This window comes from Tyto alba, unplaced genomic scaffold, assembly GCF_018691265.1.
Source record: "Tyto alba isolate M040663 unplaced genomic scaffold, T.alba_DEE_v4.0 Super-Scaffold_1, whole genome shotgun sequence".
Lineage (NCBI taxonomy): Eukaryota > Metazoa > Chordata > Aves > Strigiformes > Tytonidae > Tyto > Tyto alba.
Genome location: NW_024881261.1, coordinates 5,547,240 through 5,571,350, shown reverse-complemented (window position 1 = coordinate 5,571,350; position 24,111 = coordinate 5,547,240). Strand labels below are relative to the sequence as shown.

The window sequence follows — 24,111 nt, the reverse complement described above, 5'->3', positions numbered from 1 at the left end:
CTGTACACGAATATCCATTTCCATCCATGGATGGAAAAAGGCATTGATCAATCTGACTTCCCACCCACAAAAACTGTGGGCCATGGCCTAGCCCTCTCTGTGGCTACATGTAGCATCATCATTGAGACAATTTTAATTGTCATGAGAGCCCACTGAAAAAATCTGCTACTGAACCTGCAGGTTACATTAAAAACAGAAAAATCAAAAAATCGTTCCATATTTTAAAATGTAGTTTTGAGAAATGAGTTGTGTAAACATACACAGTGACCAAGGGATTTCTGGGCATTTGTGTCCTCCCTGCTGAAGTCAGTGTGTCTGAGTGTTCTATACCGTGTGAAGTATCTTCTTGGGTCACAGAAATTCAAGGAATTTCATTAATACTCGGATACAAGATCTTTCCTATGAGAGTTGTTTTGGTGGAAGGATTTCGTATAAAGAGAAATAGAAAAGAAAATACTTCATAAGTGCAACAGCACGTCCCTGGCCAGGGCTTAGCCCATCTTCTGCCACGGTGCTCCCCGAGATGGGACTGCCCCAGGACTGCTCTGGGCAATGTGGGGACCAGAGCGGGTCCTCAGCCTGTGCAGTGGAGCTGCTCTGGCTCTGACTCGCAGGATTATCGCGAGGACAACGTAGCCTGTGCCTGTGCATTGTAGTTTTGGGGGTCCCAGCACTGCACAGGCAGAGGGGATCCCCATTCTGGAGCCTGGAAACATAACAGAGCTCATGGAGATGCCTCTTACCCTTAACTTGCTATCCCGTTTGGTTTTTATGAGGGTTTCCTCTTTTTTTAAAAAAAAAGCTTATATTAATTTTTTTGTCACATATTGATTCTTTAGCCTGTTTTAGTCTGGTGTCATAAGGAAGCAGTGTTGTGGTGATGGCCGTGGTGTTTGTATTCTCTGCCCCTCTCCTCCCCATCCCCAGTAATCCCGATTCCTTGGGCCCGTTTTGTACATATTTAACAGAGGAGTGGAACATCAAACCCCAGCAACAGGGGTATGGTCACATCCACCCCCAAAATTATTTTGAGACCCACCAGCAGCTGGGAGAAGGAACATTTTGTTCCCCAGACCACCAGAGGCAACACCCAGCCCAGGCAGCCAGCTCGTGCATGTTCGCTGGTTGATGGCAAGATGCACAGCATAGGTGGGGGACACAGGGACGTATAGCTGTGGCGGTGCCTCTGCTAGAGGGGTCTGCTCTCAGGGGGTTGCTATGGATGGTGTCTAAAAACGTGGGAATGGTTTTTTGTTTAGTATCTTCCAAACTGCCTTTTATAATCTCCTTGGTTTCAATGTGCTGTAACTTGGATTGTTTGTGCCTAGAGTTGTTTGCAAGACATCTCTTGCATCTTGGTTTCACATACCTCTGTTTTGCTCTCTTCCTCATTTCACATGCTGCTCTCCTCCTGCATTAATCTGGGTCGCTGACATGAGAAAAATTGACAGCTGCAAATAAAACCTCATTTAACTCACTAATCGCATGCTAAATACCAGTGGGGCAGCAATGTCGCTTGTATATTTGCACTTTTTATGTAATACCGTTTATGATAGATACAGTATATTGGCAGGTCAGACCTAAGAGAGTGAGCTGTCCTCTTGCTTCTGGTTTCTTGCTCTATTTTTATGGAAACGGGAATTCCCCTTAACAAGCTCTCTGCATCCAATTTTAATTTCATCTGCTGACATGCATTTCTTGTGGATATTCTGATGGAATTTCTGCATCAGAAAGCAGTAAATATTCTCATATAGGACCTTAAAATATTGGTGGAAAAGTGCTGTCTTTATTTTCTCTCTACAAGGGTAATATGGCTCTCTTGGTGCTTACTATGGATGTTGAATGTATGATTGCTAAATTCAAAGTTCCATGTCAGTGTTACTGCTGTTATAATTTAGTAGTGCACAGGATTCTAGCCCTAGCTCAGGACCTCGCACTACACCCAGAAAACATATGAGCTAAACAAGTATTTAATGGTTCATTTCTTTGTATTTAAAAAAAACAAACACACAGAGAGAACCTGCTATCCCAGCAGATGTTTCCATCTCTAAAAGTGCACTGTACTCCCGGATCGGCACCTCGGATGCAGAAAGTACCACGGCTCTTCTCTACCCCCAGCAAGACTTAGACTCTGCATTACGACTCGCCAGAGCAGAGGTAATTTTCTTCAGAATTTGGAAAAGGATATATGTGCCCCTTGTGGTTTCCTTCTTTCCTGTTTTCTCCCAGATGATTCATATTGCAAACACTTGTTCTATTCTTGAAACCATCCTCAGCTATGCTAAAGCCACGCTAGAGGCTACTAAAGCAAAAGGCACTGCACTGTCAGTTTTACTTTTTTTGACATAAGTGAAAAGCAGACATTATATGAAAATAAATCTTTATTGTTTTTAACCTCAGGGGTACTCTGCACATATTGATGTTACTATATAGTTGTATTCAAATTGTAAGATGCTAGAAATAGGAATAAAATTCTTTATTTTGCAAAGATACATATAAGATTAGTCTGGCTAATAATAACAATTAAAAAATGGGTGTGATTTAGAGTACTCCAAACTTCTTGGTAGACTGTGTGAACAAAAGGAGCACAAAGGAACGCAGGCCTTTGGGTATAAAATCTCATGGACAGTCAGCCCTAAATATGCATGCAGAAGCAGTAAAACCCCCTTAGAGGACAAACCAGGGAACCGTATTCCAAACCCATGTACAGAAGTGTTTCAGGTTTAGCATCAGGTCAAGTCAGACACAGTGTAGTGTAATATAGTATTTCTTGAAACCTGTCCTTGTTATAATCAGGAATGAAACAAGAACATTGTATCTACTTTCCTAATTTAGTTTTTCAAAACTTGAGTATGATTTTGCTTCTGAACTTTTTTAATTGCACCTTCTAGTCTGGAAAAAAAAATTAAATCACTGGAGATGCTTGTATTTGAACTCATTATGCACTTGAAAACTATACCTCTGTTAATTAGGATTTGATATTAAATCAAATGTTGTACAGTTATTTCATTTCCTCTTTAATGGATCACTTGGTTTTACTGTTGTTTGTTTTGTTTTGTTTTTTTCTTTTTTTTTTTTTTCCTTTTCTTTCTTTGTTTCAGATTGTGGCCAAGGAAAGAGAAGTATCTGAGTGGAAAGAGAAATATGAAGAAAGCAGAAGGGAAGTGATGGAAATGAGGTGGGTTATTAGTGTGTCACTAATCACACTGACAGAGAGTCTCATTTCAGCCTGTGGATAGTACACAGAGTACCATGATCATACAGCTGTTTTGGTTAGCTGAATTTGTTATTTTTAACTGCAGGATTTGAATTGATCCTAAGCTGATACTTTGTCTTTGCTCTGCATGGTGGGCACCCTTGTTCAGGGTAATCATGGAAAACTTCTATATTGTTAATCTCATTTACGTCCTCAAAATCCTGAGATAAGAGAGGTCTAATCTAGGTTAATTCAAGGGAAGAACTTCCTCCAGTTTGTGCTGTGAATTCTCACGTGGATTGCGTAGTGAGGTTTCTGTTGCCTGACTGAATGAGTCTGCCCGCAGAGCTGACAGAAGTATGCATGTGCTAATTTAAAATTCACTCTCCACAAATAGTTTTAACAGAAGAAAGACTGTGAAGTTTTGCAGATAAGTATGAGTAGTACAGGCTCCCTTCAGGACATTATTTTTAAAAGTTTCTTTGACAGTAGAAAACAAAAACCCAGTTGCAGTAGAAAAACATTTCTTGCAAAGTAACTCCTCTGGCCTCTGAGTGTTGACGTTCAAGGACATTCTACACCCTTTTATTTGAACTGAGCTGATTTTAATTGCTGCATACACTAAGCTTGGTCTTAGTTAAGCAGTTGTTACCCTGGACTTCGCTGCTTCATTTGGGAGCTGGCAGAAGGACCCTGAGCTTTTCAGTTTATTGTAGTTGTATCTGTTCTATTTCTCATTGCAAACCTGCCTCTATTACATTAAATATATATATACTGGAACGCAATTGGTTTGACCTTCCTTCCCAGCCCAGGTCCTACCACTTACATGGGTGACGACAAGATCACTGTAGTGGATGAAGTGAGCAGTGTTGCTCAAAGAATTACTATTGCTCCCCATTTAGTCAGTTGAAAGTTTCAGCCTTTCCTTTTTTACAGTTGTAAAACCATAAAAACAACATACCAATGAGCTTTACCTGCTCATCAATCTGAATCTGAGAAGGTCATCAGTTGCAAAAGAGAAAATATTTCATGGAGTCTTTAAAGCCTATTATTTTTTACCTTCAAATAAACAGAAAAAACATCTCCCTCCTTAACTCATAAATAAAAGGAAACTGTCAAATTATTTTAGCATCTTCCTTTTAAGTAGTAATTTCTGCAATCGCTTCTGAGACTGAATTTTCTTCAGAATCACTTTTGTTCTAGCACCAGCTTCTTTCCAAAATTAAATGTCTCAGTGGTTTAAAGCTAAAGCGAATGAGCTGTATCACGGTGATGACCTGCATATGCAATTCCTGCTTATATCCAGGAAAGTTGTACTTAGGGAGTGAGGGTAAAAGGGAACTGTGATGCAGAACTTGGCAAATGTATCATGGATGCCAGGAGTCACACATGGCAGATTTGAATAGCGGCAGCACAGGGCTTTCAGCCAAAGCATCTTAAGAGAAGCATCTGCAAAAGGCGAGGGATTTATTTCTTTCAGAAAACCAGCTCCCAGCTCCCAGCTGAGTTCCCTCACCTCTCTTGTGCTCTGCTTGGGAAAAGAAACAAAACTCTGGCATAGCCCTCAAATGCATAATGAGTCAAAATGGAAAGGAGCTGCTGCAAGCAGTCAAACCAAGAATGCAAAAGAAGGAATGAGCAAAATTAGGAATGGTGTAAGGAATGTCTCAGTGTTCAGAACATGCTCAAGTGTGGTACTTGGTCTGTTCTCTAGAGGCTGCCCAGGTTCACACGTCTGCCAGCTGCAAATGGGCACTGACTGAGATTGCTTATTCCTTAGTGAAAGGAGAGCAGGGGGTGATACAGAGCAGCTGGTGCACTGTAGATCTGTACATCTTCATCTTCCTCACAGTAACTTGCTTCTGTGTCTACACCCTCAATAAAATTTGATTTGAAAAAAACACATTATCTAAGCCAGATTTCCCACAGGCACATCCCTAGAACACATGGGTGAAAAAATAATCTGATTGTCACAAAATGATAAATTATGCATGTGCACACAAAGAAAGATTTCTCTTGGAAGACTGAATGTTGAAACAGTCCATGTGTGGTAAATTAGAGATGCAGCAATTAAATATGACATAATGATAAGAAAGGAGTGAAGGGATTATCTAGAGCTTCAAGCACAAAAGCATCACTTTCCACAGAAGGAAAAGCAAGTCCCAAGTCCTGCAAACTCTACCTGGAATATCCTGAGTTCATCTAGGTTTCCAGAAAAAGATCAGACTGGAGGAATTTCCACTCCAGAGAACAATAGCCAAGATGAGAAGTTGTAATAGTGTAATAACTACTGAAGAGCTAAGCCGGAGTGGGCTATGCCATAATCCAAGGGGACAACCAGAGGCAAGCAAGAAATATTTAAATACAGTTATATGGAGATCTAACTGATTATGCCTCAGAAAGGGAAGTCAAACAGATGACCTCTGGGATCCTTTGTAGCCTCAGATTTTGGTGTTTTTATGACTTATGAAATTGCATGAAGTTAATGAATATGCCTGAAATACCAAAAGTTAAGCCTTACACAGCATGTCCAGCCAGGGTTAAGATGTGCCATCAGGGAGGGGAATGATGTGGCTAGCATCCTTTGGTCCCCCAGCCATAGTGACCATTATTTAGGTTGCTTGGCTTGAAAGAGGCCTTTGAGACGAATCTGGAGCAAGACTTCACTTGACTACCTTGCTTTCCGAATTGAATATTACTAAAATCAATGTGTCATTGCAGTATCCATTTCTGTTGAACAGCTGCCACGTGATGCATAGGGCTGGATAATGCAGAGAACGTGGTACCTACTTGAACTAATCTAAACTGGTAAAAATAAGAAATAGATAATGTTATTTCACTTTGCTGCCAACTTCCATGGTGCAGCCTAGGCTGGGAAGTGCTATAGTGTTGTAACAGTGTTTAATGTCATGTTCATTGCCCTGAGTCCTTGGCTTCATTTACTAGGTTGATAAAGCTTCCTAAAGGTGCTTGGTGTTACAAGGATATGACATGGCTTTAAAATCCTTATTTCTTACAGCAGGCTTTTGAGGTAATCTTCTTTGGACATGAAACCAAACCCTTCCTTTTAGAGTAAAATCCTTGCATCTATCTTTGCTCTCAAAAGTGTCATTCATGTTTTAAGAAAAAAAAAAAAGAAAAAAAAAAAGAAAAGAAAAAGCCAATTAAAACAAGAGGACTGACATCAGGGGAAGCAGCACCCGAGCAGATCCCGGTGGAGGCACGGCGAGCTGTGCAGAGGCGGGCTCTGGCCCCAGAACCAAAACTTGTTCCTCGCTGAAGCCCGCACGAGGTCGGTGGGGTGCGCAGCTGCGAAGCCCCCGCTCCGCCGAGAGCTCTGCAGGGCCAGGGCGAGGGGGGCACCACTGACCTCTGGGGCAAGTGGCCCTTCCAGGGGCTCCTGGACTTTGTCTGTGATTCAGATTTGAGACGGGTGGTGCTGGAGTTACTGCATTATTTTTTTTAGGAGCTCCACAAGTTTCTCCCTTCCTTACTGACTTCTGTCTCAGGGTTTTCCCACATCCTTTCTGTAACCTCGCCACCTGCAGCAGATCTCTCTAAAATGGAGCAAGAGAGAGCTAAGATTTGAGAGAGGAACATGTTAAAATGCCAGTGGGCTATTTTGAATAGCCACTTCAGACGAAGTGTGGGGTAATTTTGTTTCTCATAGACAGACCTACATGGCTCATGAATCAAAGCACAGATCAAGCTAGTCTCATTTCATTAGCTTTATTTGGCTCTAGGAATTGATGGATCATCTTTCTAAATCACATTTAATCTGCTTATTTTGGCTAACCTCTTTTCAAGAAGGAAATTCAAAGCCTACTGTGAGTGTATGAAATAAAATAGTCTTAAAAGTAACATTTTGCCACTTCTGTTTCAAAAACAGATTTGGGAAATAGGGCATGATGGTTTTTGTGCTACATAATTGAGTATTTTTGGTCTTGCTCTCTTAAGTGCTAATGGATCATTTAGTCACATTTGGAAAGTGTAAGGTTAGATATGTTTTGGATGAGGACCAACTATACTCCTGTTAGGTTTACTTGCTAGCAATTATAAATTTACTTAACATTTACATTAAATATAAGCAAACACAAGCATGCAGAAGAGGGGAGAAAGTAATGGAAAAATTAGATACCTTGTAACTCTTGAATTAGACCAAAGTGATTTTGTTTATATTTAAATTGTATACTTTGTAATGTACTTTGGACATGTTTCAAATAACAGAATTTGTTTACAAGCAATCCTTTTTCCTTCCCCCACCTGTATTGATTTACATGGAGGATTAAAAATAAGGTTCAGTGTTTAAACTCTCAGTTTTATTTGTTACTCAGGTAATAAGGAGCATATAAAAGTGTGAAGGGGTTCTGTATCTCTTTTAAAATACTGTAGTTCAGTTATTGAGTTGCATTATTTATTAAATAAGCATTAGCAATTATGATGTTTGCCAAAAGCTTTTCTTTTTTTTTCCCTCTTGTAGGAAAATAGTTTCAGAATATGAGAAGACGATTGCTCAGATGATAGGTAGGTGTTTCTACTCTGAAAGATGCTATCCTCCACTCTGATTTTCTGAAGAGAGCCTAGAAACGTGTTTGAAGTCTGTGGGCTTCATTTTGATGCTAGCTACGTCTGCTCATGCTGCTGGGAATTGTGAATGCATCTAAGGACACCAGTGTGTGCTGCCTGGTTGTGATGAAAAAAACAGGGCTTCATTTTCCAGAAAGTAGCCCCTGAGGCAGTCCAGGTAATACAGAAAGGTCAGGGCTTTTTCTTCTGCACCAAAGAAAACTGTCCCGTAGGAAACATGTTCAAATGCTTTGCCCAGAATTCACGGGAATCTCCGGGAGAGACTTTCAGTGACCTTAAAAACCCTTTAGTCATCCGCTCCCAACTGTTTAATGGGACATACCAAATTTAGCTCTTTACAACAGGGATTATCTGCGCTAAATGCATTGGTCAGACCAAAACCTAGATTAACTCCAATCCCAGTTGAGAGATTATGAGTGGCCAGTCCGTCTCCCCAGTTATTTACTGACATCGGGCTCATCCTCTAAGGTCAAAATTATGACAGGTTTTGCCTCATAAAAATTAAACGCCTTTGTTAACAGCATGCCTCACAAACAAAAAACGCAAAGTGCAGTAGCATTTCAAAACCAAAGGTTGCAGGACTTGTGTGCTTCCTTGGCCCTTGCGATGTGATTTTAAAGCCTCCTCATAAGATTTCCAAAGCTCTTTTTTCTTAGTCTGGCTCTAGAAAGTGCCAGTGGCTTGTGCTGCCCTGTCCTGTTTCGGCTGGAGCTGTCTGCCTGGAGGGCGAACGGCCAGAATTGCTGGGAAGGGCAGGAAAAGAAGCGGTGGCTGACGAGAAAGCAGAATCGAGCTCGTCACGCTTGAGTAAAGCAGCAGAGAACTGTGAAATATTATTAGAAGCAGCCTCGGAGTTACATCTGGGCTGCGAGATGCAGCTAATGAGTATCTGTGAGCAGGGAGTGTTATGAATCCAGCCTGTTTGCACTCTTTGTTGAAAACAAAAAGAAAGAAATTGTTCTTCTTACTCCCCCTGAGAGAAATGTCACAGAAAGTACAGTGTGCCAGGAGTGCAACAGGCATACTTGCATCATTCTAACAGGTTTTTAACAGGAAAGGATTTTTATTACAGCTAGCAACATATCATATTGTTTCACCCCTTTTAAAATTGTCAGCCCACCTCATTCACAGTCAGTATTGTGTGACCCCCCCAAATTTTTGGTTTCTATTAAATTGTTTGGGTTGTTTTTTTGTTGTTGTTGTTGGGTTTTTTGTTTTTGTTTTTGTTTTTTTTTTAACTAATGCTTGAGTTTCATTTATATACATTTGTAGTGAATTTGCTTATCTTTGCCCAAAGAGAGTGGGACGAAGTGGTTCAATGTCTGATGCATTTGCTGCCTTCCCGCATTTCTGAGCCATCGGGAGACACCCTAGCCTCCTTTCAAGTGAAAGGAAAATTTGGCCTATAAATAAATACATAAATGTTATTACAACAATAATAAAATAATAAACCACAACAAACAATAAAATAATAATAATAATAATAATAACAATAACAATAATAATAATAATAATTAATAATAATAATAATAATAATATAATGATGCCTGGCTTCATTCTCTATGGTGTTACGCCTCCGTTGCCTTTTTGTATGTACAACTGAGCAAATTTGCCTGCCTTCTGACATAACGTCTGTCATTCTCATCATGCAAGTGTTAAAATAGGAGTGACCAGAGTATGCAGAGAACTTAATTCAATTTGGTTTACACTAAACATACTCTGGTATGGGCTTCATCCCTGAATCCAGTCGTTCATATGTACAAACACAGGACCTGTCCTTTTTCCCAAGCACATGCATATAGTTAGCAACAGAAGTTTCTTTTTGATAACAAAATCAAATTCTATTTTTGAGAAACAGATTTTAAAATAAAAATTCAAATTGTGAAAGCACAGTGCAACAAGAAGGTATAGAACAGGGGTCCTAGGCAGAGCCATGGTGTATATAGTAAATTCTACAATTGCCATTTCCTCTTGCTGCAAGAAATCAATGATAATTAAAGCAGCGGGCTGTTGACCACTGAGGAAATAGAAAGATCTTTAAACTTCAAATTCAGAGTGTCAGTCAGCATCTTTCAAATGATATGTGGCAAGTTTTTAAGAGCTATGGCTATAAATAATGTAATTTGCTGTCCATTTGCAAAGGAACTGAAACAACAGTGCCACAGAAAATATGTGTTAATTAGAGCAGTATGCAAATTTTGCAACATGGTAATAGGTTAAGTGCGAGGCTTCCTCTCCCTGCCTTTAATGTAAATTTTTGATCTGAATTGTCCCACTTTCTCCTGTCATTTGTTATAAATTACTGTCCCTTCTGATAAAGGAATTCACTCATCCAAATGCCACATTGTAGAGGAAAATAATTGTCTGTGTGCTCTTTGCATATACTTCACTGAATTATTATCACAATAACGCCTTACTGCTAAAGCAAAATATGCATTGTAACAAAAGAAATGCCTGTGCTGTTTCTATTTATGATTTAACCCTTCCGAGCTACTTATACAGCCCTGTTAGAAGGGCATTTAAGGGAACCAATTTCACAAATCCCTTTAATGATTATTCAGTGTGGTTGATAGTTCCTTCTCAGCTTTTTGTAGGTTGTCATGTGTACGTATAATGAATATTGAAAATATTCCATGTTAACAATATATGATTGTGTATGTTTGCCTATAAAGGCACTGAAAACATGCACTGCAAACAGTAATTGCCTTTGACTTCAAGGGCTGTGGCAGGTCTAGTATTTGCTGTCATATACATATAGAACCCAATATTACCCAATTTAGCTTGTGCAATTAGTTTCATGCCACACTCTGCACAGCCACAGCTTGCAAGCTGTCAGTGTATAGATCCCTGTTAGTCTCGCTTCGCATATTTTTTTACTGATGCTTTAACTTTTTTCCCCTTTTTCTTACACTTGCCTCAGCCCCTAACACATTCTTGTTTATACTGAGGAGGGGGGAGGAAAAAAAAAAAAAGAACAGGCTTTCCAGGCTAGCCTGCCGCTTGTGCTGCTGCTTTGCTGACTGTTGCCCAAGTTTTGCAGCTCAGGGCTGCGTGGCACTGACAGCCGTGTGGAACGGAGCCTCTGTAACCCCGATGTTCACTGCACCCCACCCTACACACACCTCAGTCGCTGCCAACCACAGTTCCCTTCCAAAATCCCTATCGTGGATTTCCTTTTGATTGCTGGATTTGAAATGGTGGGGGTTTTTCTGTTAAAAATGTATCCTTATAGTTGTACGTTTAAATACATAATTAAATTCTCATTATGAAAAACAAACAGATGTTATGCTTTGTGCATTACAGGTTGTTGCATTACTTATTTTCTGCTTTCCTAACAATTCCTGATTTTCTATTTTGCTTCCGTTTTTGTTGCTTCTTGCTATTTGCTTGCAAAAACAAAACAGGCAAGCCTGGTAAGTAAAGCTTTTCACCAACTTTCACACCAGCATTTTGCATTTTTAGTTTCTTTTGCTTTTGTTTTCCATTTGCTGCATTCCCATGAAGTAATGTAAGTAATACTGAGCTGAGCCTGAAAACGGATTTGCTGTGGTGGTGCTCTGATTCTGTCAATTTGGATAGTGTTAGTCCTGAGCATACTGTTGTTATTGTTGGTGAGCTGTGGACAGTGTGTGTTGCAGACATGGAAGCCATTTAATTAAAATATTTTGATCGCATAACCTCATAAATATCTTTAGAAATAAGTATCAGTAACTGCTTAACTAGGATTTGACTGGCAGACTGTTACCAGCACAGTTCCACTAGAGCAGCTTTTTCATTAAAGTTAAATCACAGTTTTAGAAAATATCACACAAATCTTTCAGTCCCCCTCCAGCCAGATGCCAGTTTCTGTAGTATTTAACCACTTTGATTTTAAATGTGTCTTCACTGTTATCTGAGATGATGAGATGTCCCTTTCCTACAGCTCACTGGGAACTTTCCCTCTTTTCAGTTTATGTCACTCCCTTCCCCAGTATAAATTCCTGGTTTCCCGTTGGAGCTTGATGCGGGGCTCAGCTCACTCCCCAGTCCATGGACACCTCTAGCACGTAGTGGAAGGGAGAGGAGAAAGGGAGCGTCGGGTGTCACTTGTCCCTAAATTCCCATGTGCAAGTTGTGGTGGGGCTGGGGCTGGGTGTTTGAGGAGCTGGTCCAGCCGAGGAGAGAGGAGGGCACCGCGATGCAGACGGGAACAGGACGAGCTCGGGAGTTGTGAGGGAGTGAGTCACGAATTACTAACTTTCTAGATTGCCCTAGAAACAAGTAAGAAGGAAGCTTCTAAAATACCGCAGACAGCAGTCTCAGAAAAAGTAAAGTTGTGACACTAAATACATTTAAGTACGTTGTGTGATCATGCAAATGGATCCCTTCCCCTGCATGGAGTTGTGATGACAGAGGTTTTGCCAAAGAACAGGATCCTGCCAGTAAGTGTTTTGGAACTGAGCTAGACAGTGTGTAATCTCCAGTGTGGTTAAACAAATCTTGTGCTGGAACCCAAGGTGACAACTCAGATTTAGACAAATAAACAAAGGATGACAAATGGTTTTCTCATTTTACTTGAGAATGTATTCATTTTGATTTTACAGATGATCACAGAGTATCTTTAAGAAGGCAAAATAGAAAAAAATATTTATTTTTTATTAAATGTTCAGTGTTATCAAACTGATGTGGCATTACAGGGCTCTGGGTTTCTCAGTTCTGCCACATCAAAGGTGTTTGTTCACCGGCAAAATAAAGGTGTTACAACATCCAGTGCTGCAAACTCAGTGCAGGTCCTCAGAGTTTCTCTGTTTCTTTCGATCTCTCTGCATCACACAGAGCAAAATAATGTGGAGTCAGGCTCTGCCCCAGTGAGACGCTGTCGGGGGGTGCAGAGGAGCACAGAATGAAGCCAACGTGAGCACAGTATAGCATCCGCACTGATCTGGGCTTAAGCTAGCAAAAAAGTATATGAAAGGGTTGAATATGCAAAAGGAAGAGATTAATCTCAGTTTGGGAATTGACAGTATCAACTTTGACATTTCAGAGCTGACCAGCACTTTGAAATACTTAATTCAAATGAAGACTTCTATTCACACAAAAAATTAAACTGTTGTTTAGTTCTTTATACTTCAAAATATCAAGGCCTGAATGAAAAATTGCAGATTCTGATATGTCCTGTGCTTTTTACATGGGAGAACTTCTTACATTATTTTAGTTTCCATCATACACAAAGGAAAAAGGTAATACAAAACTGCTGTGTTTTGTGGGTTGGTTTTCATTTCAGTATCATTCAAAGTAGCCCTTAAAACATGGACACAAGAATCATATTTTAGGATATGAAACTACTTTGGGAGACAATGCCAGGCCTTTTCTTCCAGTGTTATATGGGTATTCCAATTTATTACTATGTCAATTCCTTTGAAAAGTTCTCTTCCATATGAATTTAGATTCCCATTGTGGTCTTCCCACCATCCCTGCCTCAGATTTAACTATACACAGGAGAAGTTTGGAAGATTTTTTCTGCAGACCAGAACTTAGAAAGCCTTGTCTAATGTTAGATTTCCTTTTTGGCACGTGCTATGGTAATCCTAAGAATGAGAGTTTGCAAAGCACCTTTTTTCCAAGGGAAGGATTTGAGATGAATTCCATTAAACAAAGTGGCTTATTTGTACAGGATTAGAAGAGATGCCAGGATTGTAAGCATATATCAGCAGTGGCAAATAATTTATTGCCAGTGCTAGCAATATAACTCTCCTTCAGCTAGCACATCTTCAGGCAAACAAGGGAAATCCACCACCTGACTTATCATCGGAACAACTGAGTTCAGAGCGAAAACATAATCAGTAGAGAGATATATTTCCATTTGAAAATATTTAAATATCACTGTATTTAGCAGCCTTTTTCCAAAACATGTTCGTGTCTTTATATAGAAAGGACTTTTCTGGATCCCACAAACGTACACAATGTAGAGCACAGTATAGTAGAAACTATAGATGATAGTGAAATCAGTGTTCTTACTACTGTTACCCTTCTGAAAATTGCTTTTTTTCCTCCCCCCTTCTCTTCTTTCTAACAGAGGATGAACAGAGAGAGAAATCTGTCTCCCATCACACTGTTCAGCAGCTGATAGTGGAGAAGGAACAAGCTTTGGCAGATCTGAACTCAGTGGAGAAATCACTGGCAGATCTTTTCAGGAGATACGAAAAAATGAAAGAAGTATTGGAGGGCTTTCGGAAGGTGAGTCATGTTAAAGTCCCCTCCTGTGAAGAGCAAAGCTGAGCAGGCTTTCATGTGTACGGGTGCTGCTTAACAGGGGGCACGGCTTTGCTTCAGTCCAGTCTGACGTACCACATCAGACGGCAGTGTGCTGGGGGGAGGGAGAGCACGAAGGCTCGTTTCTGCTTTCGTTTTGGAATAGCTTCACAAAGAGGATTTTGCGCAAGAGTAACTTGCTCCCATCTGTGGCACTGTGGTTTCAATAGATGTCACAGAACTGCAGGACTTGAGCACCTGTCAGGGCTGGCTTCTGGACTGAGCGTTCTGTTGAAGCCTGGGGCGCAAACTCCTGGGGCCAGAGGTTATTTCTAAAGTGCATAACGTAACATAATCCTCATATGAAGGATTGCAGCCCTGTATCAAATGCAAACAGAAGAATTGTAAAGCTGTTTGCGTTGTGTAATACTGCTTCAGATGGCCTCTGTGGGGGGGTGTCAGTGTTAGACTGCAGCCCCTAAAATATCTGAATGTCACTCCCTCAAATAGGTGCCTGTCCTACACTTCAACCTCTTGGATTAAATTTAATGTAATCTTCTCATTTAAGAATGAAGAAGTGTTAAAGAAATGTGCGCAGGAATATTTATCACGAGTGAAGAAGGAGGAGCAGAGGTATCAAGCACTCAAAATTCATGCCGAGGAAAAACTGGACAGGTAATTAATTGTACACATCTCTTTTCCGGAGTTCGCGCTGCGGGAGGATTCCTGTGGCTGGACCTTGCATCCCAAACCTGCTCCTCCAGTGTGCAGAGCACAGGATGCTCTGTGATGGAGGGTGGGATGAAATGCTGTAATGAGAATTTCTGTAATGTGCTGGTGTTTCTTCCAGCTCCTGACCATATAGAACACCTTAAATTTCCATCTTTATCAAATGTCTTCATGTTTCTTTAACATATTTTCTAGGGAGGATTAAGAAAGAAGCCGTTAGCTAGGTTTATGCAGCTACAGAGTGTTGTGCTTAGATATATGTGCCTGCAGGCAGTATTCCTGCCCCCGGAGATCTGCTGCTGCCTCTGTGCTGTGTTATTGTCCCTGTGTCTGTCAACAGCACCGATCATACAAATGCTGCTCAGCTGTTTCCGTGCAGAGTCAGCCAGGCCGGCTGGCCCTGGTGACACCAGTTATCTGGGCTGGATCAGCCCAATTTGTGCTGGAGTGAGGAGGAATAGCAGCACAAAAGATCGTCCCAGATGTGCTCAGATAGTAACTCCTTAAGCCACTGTTAAGGAGTGAACATCAGGTTATAGCTTGAGAGAGTCATCTCTGGTTGATTTTTAAATTTTTTTTCACTATGCTTCCATGTGATGACCAATTAAGCATTTTAAACTGAATTTAATGGGATTTGAACTGAAATTAAGCCCTTCTAAACCAAGAGAGGGCAGATTTAGATGAGCTCTGAGGCAGAAATCCTTCCCTGTGCGGGGGGTGAGGCGCTGGCCCAGGGTGCCCAGAGCAGCTGTGGCTGCCCCCTCCCTGGAAGGGTTCAAGGCCAGGTTGGACGGGGCTGGGAGCACCCTGGGCTGGGGGAAGGGGGCCCTGCCCGGGGCAGGGAGTGGCACTGGATGGACTTTAAGGTGCCTTCCAACCCAAACCATGCTGTGGTTCTATGATTTCTAGAGGTTACATTCAGGACTCATTACAGTCCCCTAGACCCAAGAGATATTTCCAAGATGTCACAACAATTGATCAGTGCCTAAAATGAAGTAAGACTTGGATTTGCTTTCCAGCTGTTGCCTCAGCTGTAAGTTGAGTCTGTAAGAACTGGAGACCAGGTTTAGAAACAGGCATAAAACATTTCTACCTAAGTGATATTTGTGACCCCAGCACAGATATCTGAGAGAAGCATCAAGAGAACAACATAGATGTTATGAAAAGACTTTGCAGCCCCTGCTGAGCAAGAGAGGGAGTCATGTAAAAGTCTCTAGGGACAAGTCTCATAATACTTCCAGACATGCAGAAAGTAGCTCTGCCCTCACCAACCATCTGTTAAGATGCGGTCGCTCCTTCGATACCCTCTGTCCTTTCCTGTAGAGAACCCGACGTGACTAAAATCTGTGTTTTTCTAGAGCCAATGCTGAAATTGCACAAGTGAGAGGGAAGGCTCAGCAAGAGCAAGCAGCGTACCAAGCCAGCCTGCGTAAGGAGCAGCTGAAAGTGGACGCATTGGAAAGAACACTGGAACAAAAGGTAAATAGCAATTCAGTTCTCTTGACACAGAAGTCAACGGGATGAGCAAAATTAAGTGAAACTTCCCCAGGGTGGTTGCGTCCAGCTCTCCTCTGGAGCTCAGGCTGCAGGTCTGCCCAGGGACCTGTCTTCTCCTCACATCCAGCTCCCTGGCCCCAGGAGGGCAGCGTTGCCCAAACCTTGGAGCAAAATCAGCTGCGGGCAGGCGAGGCGAGCGGAGCCCTCTGCCAGGCTGTGATCCCAGCCCTGAGCCCGTGCTCGTGCCAGGCAGGGCCCTGGCTTTGCTTTGGTGCTCGGGTTTAAGCTCTTCTTGGTTTAGTTCTTCTTTCATTTTTCGTTTCCACTTTTAGTTTTAGCTGTGATTCCAGTGCTAGCTACGTGCCTCCACTGTTAACATAGGCTGAACGATCAGATGCAGATCTGTGCAGCCTAGGGCAAAAGTGACTGTAGGAAATCCCTATTTATATCTCCTCGTGTTCTCTAGCTCAGCAAAGAAGCTTGCTTTCAGTATAGAGCAGCTCATGCTTGCTTAGAGCCCCTGGAAAACAGGGTGAAAATAATGCTGTAAAAGTGCAGCCTAGAAACAAATTTACACTATGTATTATTGTGTGCTAGGAATGACTGCTATAAAGCTGTCTGCTTTAGTGCTAAATTGTATTTATTGAAGTCAGATGAACCGTATGTGGAAATAAGTAAGCATGTTCTTTGAATGCACTATACATAGCTGTACTATGTATGCATATATATATATATATATATATATCTGTCTATATATATAGATATTCTGTTCTCAGTATTGGAGAAAACTTAATTGTCCCACACTTCTCCCAAAGGTTGGATAATTTAAAAAAAAAAAAGAATACTTATTTTAATGCAGCTATATTTTTCATAATACTTAATATTGCCTTTTATTTTCCAGAATAAAGAGATAGAAGAATTAACAAAGATTTGTGATGAACTGATTGCCAAAATGGGGAAAAGCTAACTTTTAACCAAATTTCTGGACTTCAATATTGAGTGCAATATGACCATTGGCACACTGATGTCCATACATTTATGTGGACAGGTTATATTTTCACTTTTTCGTATGCACTACTGTATTTTCTTTCTAAATAAAGTTGATTTAATTGTATGCAGTACTAAGATGACTATCAGAATTTCTTGCTATTGTTTGCATTTTCATAGTATAATTCATAGCAAGTTGATCTCAAAGTTCCTGTATCAGGGAGATTGTCAAGTTCTCTAAGAAATTACAAATTGCTGATCCTAGCCTTCCCTTTGTACATGAGTTCCCATGTTGGATGTCTTTTGGATTTAATATAAACATGTATTACTTGCATGGGGACTCTTGCCTTAAGGAGTGTAAACTTTATCTGCATTTGCTGATTTGTAAAATAAAATTTAAAATGAAAAAAAAAATTGAAAATGCATGTCACTTAAATGAAATTCTCTATTGTAAATAAATTTTTTCGTTGAAAGTTGAAGATAAGTATGGCTCTGTTTTACAATATTTCACTTGCTTCATGTGCAGCACCAGATGCAGCAGCTCTTACTGATGAATTCCTTCGCAGAAAGCACTTCATGGGTCGCTGCTCAGAGCACTCCGTGGCTCACAAGTATATACTACTTATGTGCACATATCCATGGCTATATCTTGCTCTCTCTATAAATATATATGTATGTGCTAGATTTGGACCACTTGGGTCTCAAGCAAAGGCTTAATCCTACAAACTGTTTAACACTCTGACCTGGATCCCGCGAATCCTTAGGCCGGTGTAATGAGACTGTTCGCATGAGTTGGAGGCTGCGACGTGCGATGATGGGGTGGTGGTTTTTAAGCATATCTATCACCGAAAGGTGAATATATTTTCTTCGTTCTGCTACTGGAAGAATTTGCCTGCAGGGTTTGTGGAGATGAAGTACGTGTGATTAGAATTATCAACCAGAATAAGCTAGGTAAGTAGCATTCTTGCACACCTCTTTATCCCATAAGTTATCCTCTGCAGAGGATTAGGTATGTAAGATAAGCATTAAGGCTTTAATAGCAAGCAAACTGCTTTCTTTGGCTAATGGTACATCTCTTCTATCTCCATGATGTGGACAGTCTTCAGTCTGGTTCTTGTCAGCTCCCTTTTTGTACTCAAAAGTAAGTCAACTCCCATTTCTTCCCTCTTTTATTTCTTTTTCATTTCCTACCTCAGGTATGGCTGAGCCTCTTTGCTACTCTGGGCTTCTCTCCTGGGCTGGTTTAGTTTCAGATTACTTTGTGTATGTGGTTAGCAGCACAGAATTTCACCTCTGCTATGTAATGTGAACATAAATATGTATGCTAACAAGTATAAATGCATATGTCCCTGTGGACAGCAAGTGTGCCTTCTGCTCTGCAAATCTGAAGTATGGTATTTTAAATAGATTTCAAATTCGTGCATGACTTTGAAAATACCATGTAGTTTGAACCAAGGGAAAGAAAGAAGATCAAGTCATGGTTGTAATGTGATATTTAAACAAAAGCAAAACTCTTAAGATATACTGTTGTGCCTTCTAGCTGAATTGCTACTTTAGGAGAAAATGAAATATGGATTATATTAAGATTTTATGTGTTTACAATGTACTTGTTCATGGCACTGTGGAGATCATGAGGGAGGGGGAAAAAAACTATACTCCAACTTGTTGCAGTGGACTGCTCTGAAAATGTTACAAGAAGGTGTGGATGCAGTTACAGAACATCAGTTGTTCTTGGATTATTTAAAGTGCAAATTGTAACAACTAAATAATATATGATTGATTTTTTTTTTTTTAATCTTTAAAATCATTATCTGGACTACTTCTAAAAAAGAAAAATCGATAGGATTTTTGCAGATTCTTTAAACTTTTTTAAAAACTTTTACATTCTTTTGCATGTTCTTCAAACAAAATTAGAAAGTCTATGTAGCTGAAATTTTAAAATACTGTTTGTAAACTCTAAACACTACTGTTACAAGTGGTCTTTTTTTCCTTAACGCCAGGCGAGGCGCTGCAGTGTTACACCTGTGTAGGTTCTAGCGATGAAGACTGTAACAGACAAGGGACTCAGCAATGTCCGGGGCATTCGGATGCATGTGCGGTCATTAGAGGGCAAGCAAGTAAGTAGTCACAATCAGTTCAGACTCATTAAATTTTTGATAATAGAAAGAAATAATCAGTGTTGGAAAGAGAAGGGTATACTGTAAACTATGTAGAAAAAAAAAAAAAAAAGGTGAATGTTTCCTCTCCCTATTAATAAATCTCAGTCCCTAATTTTATTGGTTTAGCAGCAATTTGATAGAAAATCTCACTGAATATGATCTGTCAGTATGCCATGATGAGCTGTATCCACACCGTGTGAAAGCCGTAAAAAAGCATTTTGAGTATTGCCCACTTCTTAAATCTATCATTTTTAAGTTAAGTGGCTTACCTGGAAATTAGGAAGGCAAAGAAGCTAACGAGGCACTGCACCTGAGCACGTTCAGAGGTACTTCAGCTGCACCGGTTGCATCTAAGATAAATTATTTAACCGAAGCGGGGCCTTGTTAGGGTGCTGTAATGGGATGGAATTGCATTTATTGACTCGTAAGGAGCGGCCAAGCCTGCTGCTGTGGCTCTGTGTTGGCTGCTCAGGCTCGTGCGGGGGGGCTGCAGGCGGGGGCGGGTGCTGGTGGGCGCGCTGCCCACCAGTGTGGCTCTCTTGCAGGCGGCGTTATGAAGTCCTGTTCGTTCAGGTCCTTCTGCGAGCGGGCACGGAGGGACGGGTCCAGGGCGCCTGGGGTGAGCCTTCACTGCTGCTCCTCAGACGGCTGCAATGCAGACAGCCTGGCCGCAGGAGCCACCGCCTCCACCAGCTACTTCTCTCTCCTCGTCTTCACGCTGCTGTGGCACCCGTTGTTGAAGCTGACGTGAGGGGGGGGTGGTAAAAAAGAGTGCCCTGAAGCAACAAGTCTGCCTTTATAGAAAGGGATGATTATATCTCCTAATCATGTTATCCATGTACCGTATTTCTCTATTAGACCTGACGTTCGGGTAAAAATTGTTCCATCTGCTAAATATGTCTTGACCTGTATGTAAGAAACACTGCCCTTTTCTTGTTTATCATAAGGGGTTGATTGTGCAAATATGTAACATTTTCCTACAATTCAGATAGTACATGCAAAGAAGGGAGATCTTAACTGCAATTAGCCTTGCAGTAGGGTAAGGGACCAATATCTTCCAAATGCTGTTTACTGTTGGCAGACATTCAAAAGCAAGCTAAAATTTTTGAGCACAAAGTGACTGAAAATTCTAGCAAGCGAATTAGTCTTTCAGAGAACATTTGTCAACTGGACAAAGCCAGAAAACTTGAAATAAAGATGATTTAGTGTTAATACAAACTGGTAAGAGAAGGTCATTAAGAGAACAATGAATTGAGGTTTGTTATATTATGTATATTTCCTGGAAAAAATCCTTACAGTCTTCTCTTTCCTGATCCTTTGAGAATCTTACCACAACACTGGGAGAAAAAAAAGAGCTTGAGCGGGTAAGCTCCCTCCAAGGATCAGCTTGTTCTATCACTACTGCTGTTTTGAGAACGAGTGGTTAATCTCACTTTTGTAGGCAAATTATAACATCAGTAATAAGATTTTTGTTTATCCAAATTCTTGCTAGTTCAACTATGTAGTTAATTCTTCACTGTCCTAAACTTCATTCTTTGAGAGTAAGAGTATATATCCCCCCCTTCAATTATGTGATTGAGTTGATCTGTGATGGTTTATATGTCCTTTTCATTTTGCAAAGTGAATGGAATTACTTGAAGAGCTTTAGAGATGTAAGGAACTAAATCAGCATTTTTAATAGTCCCATTCATCACAGTCTAACCAAGTAAATGATCCAGAATGGGCCGCGTTGTAGAAGACATTGTGCATCACTAACTAGTAGGCAGACGGGCCTTTGAAGTGGTTATGTTGAACCTAGGCAAGATGAGAAGTGACAGAACAGACAATGTGATGGCACTAAGCGGGGTCTTGGGTCTGTGACATTGGAGAGCAGAGTGGTACCTCCTTTGATTCAAAACTCAGAGGGACAGGCAAGCAGCTCAGTGATATTTGTGGATTTTTAATGTCCAACTGTGATGATCTGGTCTAACCTCTGGCACACTGCATGCATAGGACTGGTTGGGGCAACTGAAGTAGAGGGGGTCTTTTGAGTTCTGGTATTAGTTGCCCACTTAGAAAAATATTTGGTCATCAAGCTTACAGAACTCACAAAACGTGGGAAAATAGTTTTTCCACTACCTTGTGTTGTGACTTCTTTTTCAGTAGAATTCTCCGAAAAATCAATTCTAGGCTGTGTGTCATACAGTTCTGCACGTTCACAAAAATTTTAGTAAGGTTGTGAACTCTAGAGCTGCTTCAAGTGAAATGGGTGAAACCTCCACGTAGAGTTTAACCCTAGCCTGCCTTGTAGCATTTGCCTGTCACACGGACCAAACTGCCTCCTTGTTTTATTGTACTCTTTCCTCTCTATGGATCCTTTCATCATCATATGTAGATTGTGGCTTCAGACTGGGACTATTCTCCTGCGGTTTTGTTCAAATGGGCTCTCAGACAAGGCGGTTGTGGTCTATGCTTAGTTGCTAGGCACAAGTCTGATAAAGCTGTTGAATATAAAGATTGCAACAGTGCAACATCTTGGCTGAGAATGTTAATTTAAAATTAAATACCTCATCTGTGTAAAAATCACTTAAGTTGGCTTAAGTGTTTTTCATTCCATTTTCAGCTTGTATCAGTTCCTTCAATCTCTTCTGCTACAGGAAATATGTATTGATTGTATCTTTATTTTCTGATCTGTAATGATAAATCTGTATTGAATGTAATCTCTGTATATGCTCAGTGCATTTCCTTAATGAGAAAATAAAATACATGCAATGGCTGACAATATCTCTTGATAAACACAAAACTGCATCCTTTAATTGGGATTTCCAGTTGCATCTGGTGGTTTGTTTTCCAGCAGGAATTCTGGTTTTTTTTTTTCTATGGGATGTAGTTCTTAAATCTGTTAGATAAAATAGCGGATGTTGATAGCTTTCTTACTGTGATATTTCCATGATAAAATAAGAAGGTAAGGCTCTATCCTCTTGACAAACACCATCTGTCGTTCCTGACTACAGCCAGGACTTGGAGCTTCAGGCAGCCCACAGCCTCCCACCGCCTCCGTTTGATTCCGCCACCCAGCACGTAACGGGCTGTGTTTTGCTTTTTATGGATCTGACATTTTTCCTGCCTAATTATGAACCTGAAGTGTGCATGCAAGTATATATCTAGAAATGATAAACGGTATTTATGGACTGATGATACCAGGGGGATTTCACAATGGTTCTTGGCATAAACATTAATAGGAGGACAAGCACAGAAAAAATGGAACAAACCAGAAGGATTATTTTTTAAAGCCCCATTAAAAATACAGAAAATATTTTAAAGTTTCCATTGCCGTGACTGTGCAGAGGTATTCCCAGCCATACGTAAAACAGAAAATATTTGTCTTTAGTTTGACTGTTCTGAAGTCTAATCATTCCCGGTGCAGTGGTGAACTCTTGCTGTCTTCCTTAATGTTGACAGACAGTTGGGGCAAAATAAGCAGAAACTGATGATGAAATGCCTTCTGCTGCAACTAAATATGAAAGGACTTCTTTTTCATCTCTTGTATTCATTGGATCTATGTAGTAGATCAGCTGGGTATGTAGTGGCTTTGAGTTTAATGCTATCTCTCACCTTCAAGAAAGGATCTCCAAGAGATTTGTGATTGCTGATTTATAAGTGAGAGAAACTGTCAATTATAACTATAGCTTGTAGGACTTACAAATAGCCCCAAATAATCATTTCCATGATTTCTTTATATCCTCTTGTTTTTGGCAGTACAGAAAGCTTTTTCTTATTTTCCCAGTCTTCTCAAAGACAACAAGAGCCCCTGGGACCTACTAAGAGGGCACATCTGAGCAAAGTGCCCCTGCATTTTCTCAAAGAGCATACATGCAAATGTACAACTTAAATTGTGTCGATATTCATCCACACCTGACTTTTCCCACAGTGAGAGCAAGGTCCCAAGCTGTCTTTGTTCTTGGTGAGGAATAAGCAATTCTGAAGGCTTGTGAAGATCTTTAAGTCAGAGAAGATTACCTCAATACTGGCTCTGCTATTTAATGAAAGAAATTTGAAGTACGTCTTGGTGTCACAGATCACAGTTTATTTTATAACATTTTTTTCATGTGAAATGTTAGTCATCTGGCTCTGTTCAGTAGGGATTAAAACAAACACCCTTGTACCTTGTGCTGTCATGTCTTTATGCACAACAAAAGCCCAACTGTGACAGTTTTCATCGTGAACATCACTCCAAAGGGTCTCAACCTTGCTGTACCCTATAGATGTTTAGGATGTAGCCTGGAGCTGTCGGCTGTGGCTGGTGGCTGCCCCTGGGGAGGAGTTTTATGCTTTTGGAGTCAGAAGTCCTGAAGGCAATTCATGGAGCTCAAGTTTATCACACTGCATACACATACACTCCCTCTTATCATCCAAAGCCAGCAGCACATGGGGTATTCCTAATTGGTAAATTTATGATGTGCTTAGATGTAGCATATTTATTCCCAACCAAGTGGAAAAAAATGATAACAGTGTTAATCCAAGTAACAGTGTATATAAAGAGTGTAGCTAGAAATTCATCATGTTGGTGGCGTAGGTACAAGTAAACTTTGTTAGCATCTGAACAAAACAAGGGAAAAGCCAATGTGAGATTCAGTTCAGAAAGAACCACAGAAGCAGCACGTGATACTTGGCAGTACGACTTTATGGAAAGTAGGTCTTGTCAAAAACATTTCATTTGAGGTTACAGATTTTTGCTGATAAAGG

General features: G+C 40.6%; 2 protein-coding genes across 4 annotated transcripts in view; both read left to right on the top strand.

Annotated features, from left to right (window-relative positions):
* TACC2 (transforming acidic coiled-coil containing protein 2) overlaps nt 1–17,617 on the top strand; it is a 137,500-nt gene extending 119,883 nt beyond the window's left edge. For all 3 annotated transcript variants that reach the window (XM_042787749.1, XM_042787741.1, XM_042787736.1), the window contains 7 exons: nt 2,014–2,157; nt 3,102–3,178; nt 7,677–7,720; nt 13,839–13,999; nt 14,583–14,689; nt 16,102–16,222; nt 17,142–17,617. In XM_042787749.1, coding sequence (XP_042643683.1) covers nt 2,014–2,157; nt 3,102–3,178; nt 7,677–7,720; nt 13,839–13,999; nt 14,583–14,689; nt 16,102–16,222; nt 17,142–17,207 — 720 coding nt within the window. In that variant the 3' untranslated portion in view covers nt 17,208–17,617. The remainder of the gene's footprint in view (nt 1–2,013; nt 2,158–3,101; nt 3,179–7,676; nt 7,721–13,838; nt 14,000–14,582; nt 14,690–16,101; nt 16,223–17,141) is intronic.
* A 632-nt stretch (nt 17,618–18,249) lies between these two features.
* Nucleotides 18,250–22,147, top strand: PLAUR (plasminogen activator, urokinase receptor). Its single transcript, XM_032988525.2, has 3 exons — nt 18,250–18,368; nt 19,228–19,344; nt 19,932–22,147. The coding sequence occupies exons 1-3, from the start codon at nt 18,314–18,316 to the stop codon at nt 20,135–20,137; spliced, it is 378 nt and encodes a 125-aa protein (XP_032844416.2). The 5' UTR covers nt 18,250–18,313; the 3' UTR covers nt 20,138–22,147.
* Nucleotides 22,148–24,111: the final 1,964 nt, after the last annotated feature.

What these genes read in the sequence shown, in the direction of transcription:
- PLAUR (XM_032988525.2), top strand. Translation starts at nt 18,314, where the DNA reads ATGATGTGGACAGTCTTCAGTCTGGTTCTTGTCAGCTCCCTTTTTGTA. An exon ending in CTCCCTTTTTGTACTCAAAA is followed by an intron (nt 18,369 to 19,227) that starts GTAAGTCAACTC and finishes CCTTAACGCCAG; the next exon opens with GCGAGGCGCTGCAGTGTTAC. An exon ending in GGTCATTAGAGGGCAAGCAA is followed by an intron (nt 19,345 to 19,931) that starts GTAAGTAGTCAC and finishes GCTCTCTTGCAG; the next exon opens with GCGGCGTTATGAAGTCCTGT.